Here is a 4,389-nt window from a genome sequence, read left to right on the forward strand (position 1 = left end):
TAAAATTATTTCTCCTGACAGCCGTCTCTGGGAATAAGAGATGGATAGGTTTGGATAAGCTTAGTATCCAAAGCCATGTTCCTCCTATGATGTTGTTCACTGCCATCCTATGTAAGTAACCCAAATGATTTTGCGGCGGTTAAGAGGAATCCAATGCTGTGCCTGTATTGGGTAAGCTAATGGCTCTGCATTTGGACCTCACGATGATCTCCACGCACTGAAAAACCAAGTTTCCTTAGAACACTGCTGCAGAAATAAGAAAACATTTATTTTTGTTAGTAGATACATTTGTACACAGCTCTGTGTAATAACGTGATATTCTCAGTAGTTTTTATGTGATTTACGTAGGATCCAAATTATCTGAAAAATGTTCTTAAAAACCTAATTTTCAGGCTGTAAAGGCAATTGTGCTCCAAGGAATTGTAGCTGGATGATGGGAGCTACGCGTTCAGAGACTATGCAGGGAACCAAGAAGGTTCCTCTGCTGACTGAGACCAAAGTTATGAAAAAAAATATGAACATATCTGCAGCTTTCCTTTCAGATGAGGTGACTGTACAGGGCTGGGGAGAAAGCTAGGAAACCTGGATACACCATACCACAGTGGACAAGGGGGTTTTCTGAATGATGACATGCTTCTAACACACAGGGAGAGCATGTGGGGAGCTCAGGACATAGAACAAGTCTTTCTTTATACTGGTGTCCCTGCAGCTTTTTTCTTTGCACCCCGAAGGGGAGAGGCCATGATCTTTGCCAGATCAATCATTGGCTCCTCGGTGATTGGCTTTCCCTCTTTCTGCCACTGTGCTAGGATCATGGCTCGGAGCAGAGGTGGGTACGGAAGGTACCGAATGGTCTCCTCTGGCACTGGGGTGAATTTCTTGAAGGCCTCCTCCTCATGCTTGGGCACCATACGCCAGTCATGGTACATGACTTTGTCAATCTCTCTCACTTCTTCTTCGGTTTTGCCTGAGAAAAGATGATGAACACCAGTGGACAATGCTATTGACAACAAACTCCCTCTGGGAAATGTAGCAAGTGTCAACTCTCCAGTATCAAAAGCGCTACATCAGGCAACAGTAAAGGAATAGTAAAGGTTTGGACAGTATCCTCCCTGCTATGCTATGGGATCCCACTTCTGTCCTTAAAAATCAAAACAGAAACAGGCTGAAAGGCCTACAGGCAAGTCGTTGATTTAAAATGTCACTTTGTGTCTCTCTGGTTCAGCCTCCATGGCTAAGGAACCTGAGTAATTTCTCTCTACACTGATGAAAGTTCCCTGGGAAATTTATTGTTAACAATACCCAACAACTTTATAACCTCTGAATGAGAAATGTTTCAGAAACTCGAGTAAGAGACAATTGTATGCCTAATACTAAGCAGCTTTAAAAAGGGAAAGTCACTCAACTCAAAGCGTTAATTTAAAATCCCAGTAATGTAAGTTTACATGCCATCGCTCCTGTTTTACTGACGATTTTACCTGGAACACTAGCATGGGTTCATTCTGTGTCTTGCTTTTGAACTCTCAAAACAGTCTGTTGCCTCACCTAACCTGCTGTTAGCTCCCCACGGTCAGCCTCCGCTGGCTCTCCCCCAGTGTTCTGTGAGGGCTAAATCCCAGCGTTTGAAAGTAAAAAAGGGAGAAGTTCCCTTCTGATTTAGCAAATCCGAGAAAAACCAATCTCCCAAGCAGGAAGGCTGCGGTTTTCCTGCAGCTCCCCCCACCCATTACTCTCCGGTCCTGCCTACAGACGCTCTCTCCCCACCTCGTGTGTGGGAAAACACGCCGGTTTTACCTCTGAAGGTCAGGTAGCCCCAAGCTCTTCCGTGATCCATGTTCTGCAAAGAAAACAAGACCCTGTTGAGGGCAGCAAGGGGTGAGGCGGCGGCAGGGAGCGGCTCCGGGGGCTCACGGAGGCGGGCGGGGGACGGCGGTTACCTCGGCCGTGTAGTCCGCCTTCACCTTGGTGATGACCCAGTAGCAGGGCTCGTCGTGCTCCCACAGCCAGGACTTGCGGGTGACGGTGCGGCCCACGCCGAAGCGCGGGAGGCGGCAGAGCAGCGCGAAGAGCCGGTTCTCGTTCCGCGCGTCCTCCCAGGCCCGCACCGGCAGCCGCTTCTGCGTCAGCGGCCGCCGCATCGTCTCGTAGTCCAGGGCGAAGCGCTGCGAGTCCCGCGGCCGGTTCTTCAGCGCCCGGTACTCGCGGATCTTCTTGGCCATGGCGGCGATGGGCCGGTGCAGCTTCTTGCGGGCCATGGCGGCTGCCGGCGGGGCCGAGCGCTGCGCCGGGAGCCCGCCGCGCCGCCCGCCGCTTCCCGTGCCGCCCGGAAGCCGCCCCGCTCCGGGGCCGGGGCCGCGGCGGAACGCTTGTGCCGCGGCGGAACGCTTGTGCCGCGGCGGAACGCTTGTGCCGCGGCGGAACGCTTGTGCCGCGGCGGAACGCTTGTGCCGGGGCCCAGCCGCCCGGCCACTCCCCCCGCCCCCCCCGCCGCGGGGAGCCGAAGCGGCTCCTCGCTCCGGCCCAGTCGCCCTCGGAACCGCTCCGACAGGCAGCAGCCCCAGGCGGCCCTGCACGTTGCTGCCGGCTCTGGCCCGCCCGGAGGTGCCGGCAGACCTCTCGGGGTCGGCTGTGGGCCTGAGCCACGGCTGGAGCCGCCGGGCTCTCGGCAGGCCAGGCCCGGCCCGGCGCTTCAAGGTGCCGGGCAGCCCCTCCGGGACAGCGCGCTTCGGTGGCTGAGGGGGATCTCAAGAACTGAAAGCCTGGGACAGGACAATCTCCTTGACCAGATTCACCCGTTTCAGGCGCTGGAGAAGGGAACTGGCAGCGGGAGAGGAGTTCACTCGTGCAGGTCTGCGGAAGGCAAAGGCACGCAGAGGGTCTGCCCGCGATCACAGTCGGAAGCTGAGCGGAGAGCAGAAGCCGGGTCTCGTAACTCCGTTCCCCAGAACCGGCCGCCCTCCTCCTGCACGAATGGCTCCGGCAGTGTGGGCAGGAACCGCTGCCTGCAGTGCAGATTGGAGTAGAAAACCGCATAGGTCTGGCTCTATTAGCCCTGGATTTGGGCTACAGAGTGGTAAATTAAATCCATCAGGAGAAAGGTTTTTTTTTTCTTTTTAAACCCGTATCTTATATTGAAGGAAACATGTCTATTCCAGTACCGCTGTAGAGTCTTTACTGAAGGCATTTGGGCATACAGAGACTGGTTGTTGTCAGCAGCCAAGATCAATGTGTGGAGGAAGTGTGGGGTGGGAGGGTGTGTTACACAACAAAACAAGCAAAACACCCATTTTTAAGGCTGTTAATGCTCTTAGAATAGGACATTTTGTCCTAATATGGTGCATCTCTCTTGAAAAAGGACAGGGGAGTTGTAACAAGGAGGACATACCTGATTAAGCTGACAAACACTGATTTAGAATAAGAAACTCGACCTCAATCCACCCATATTTGGGAGAAAAAGCAGAGCAATTAAACCACTTGTTACAGGGTACAGAGCAGATAGCTTGCATCTAGGGCTATGCAGCACAGGTATTAAGCTCGTGCCCTTTAAGGCAGCTACATGCAGGTTTCTGTGGGGGCACAGAGCAGAAGAAGACACAAGAATGCTTGAAAAATTGTGAAATTGGCTCAGTCGGACGCAGAGAAAGGAAGGACAACACCAAACACAGCAAGTCATCAGCAAAAACTGATGCTACTCCACGACAGTTGGCTAGAGACAGCACCTCCTGCTTGCTACGCAGGAGAGGGAGCACAAACCATGTTTTAAAACCCACCGCCTCCTAATTTGGCGTAACGGGGGTCACTGGGAGATACCAGTGCAGGTCACAAATGTCTGCCGGTACTCAGACACCCTCAAGAGCCGGCGTCCTGACAGCAGCTCGTCTTGGGTAGCAACGGGGTCCTTTGTTTCTTTTTCCTCACGGCGAAATCTCCTGTTAAAGAAAAGCCCTTCACCCTGGGGGTGCTGTAGGGACTTCGCCGCAGACGCTCGAAGAACAGCGACCTTGGCTACAGAGGGAAGCCCCCGGCACAAACACAGGCACTGCCGGCAGCGGGGCCGGCAGCCCCCACCGGCGCGGCCTGGCAGAGCAGCAGCGACCCACTGACCGCCACGACCACTTACCCCGATGTGCTCAGCACAAAGTTCTCCTGCTTGACAGCTCCTCCTGAGCTGCTGGTGGGCAGGGTGAACCGCTGAGAGGCCGAGGCCACGGCCGAGCCGCTCCGCTCCGCCGCCCCGGGCCGGCCCCCACCCCGCCCCGCGCGAGCCTAACGTCATCAAGATATCGGGCGTCCAATCGGCGCCGCAGCCGCAGTCACGCCTCGGGGGAGCGGTCGGTGACAGCCCGCCCACCCACGTGACGGGGGCTGCCCAATCCCCGTTGCCCCCCC

General features: G+C 55.0%; 1 protein-coding gene across 2 annotated transcripts; it reads right to left on the reverse strand.

The window, feature by feature from the left end:
- Positions 1-247: 247 nt before the first annotated feature.
- Positions 248-4,202, reverse strand: MRPS34 (mitochondrial ribosomal protein S34). Of its 2 annotated transcripts, XM_041120268.1 has the most exons (5): positions 4,121-4,202; positions 2,504-3,063; positions 1,938-2,397; positions 1,795-1,837; positions 1,406-1,608 (listed from the first exon to the last, which is right to left on the reverse strand). In XM_041120268.1, the coding sequence occupies exons 2-5, from the start codon at positions 3,031-3,033 to the stop codon at positions 1,571-1,573; spliced, it is 1,071 nt and encodes a 356-aa protein (XP_040976202.1). In that variant the 5' UTR covers positions 3,034-3,063; positions 4,121-4,202; the 3' UTR covers positions 1,406-1,570. The 2 variants fall into 2 exon arrangements, with proteins under 2 accessions (XP_029858152.1, XP_040976202.1); XM_030002292.2 differs by lacking the exons at positions 1,406-1,608; positions 2,504-3,063; positions 4,121-4,202 and adding an exon at positions 248-967.
- Between the last annotated feature and the right edge of the window lie 187 nt (positions 4,203-4,389).

Source organism: Aquila chrysaetos, chromosome 25 (genome assembly GCF_900496995.4).
Source record: "Aquila chrysaetos chrysaetos chromosome 25, bAquChr1.4, whole genome shotgun sequence".
Classification (NCBI taxonomy): domain Eukaryota; kingdom Metazoa; phylum Chordata; class Aves; order Accipitriformes; family Accipitridae; genus Aquila; species Aquila chrysaetos.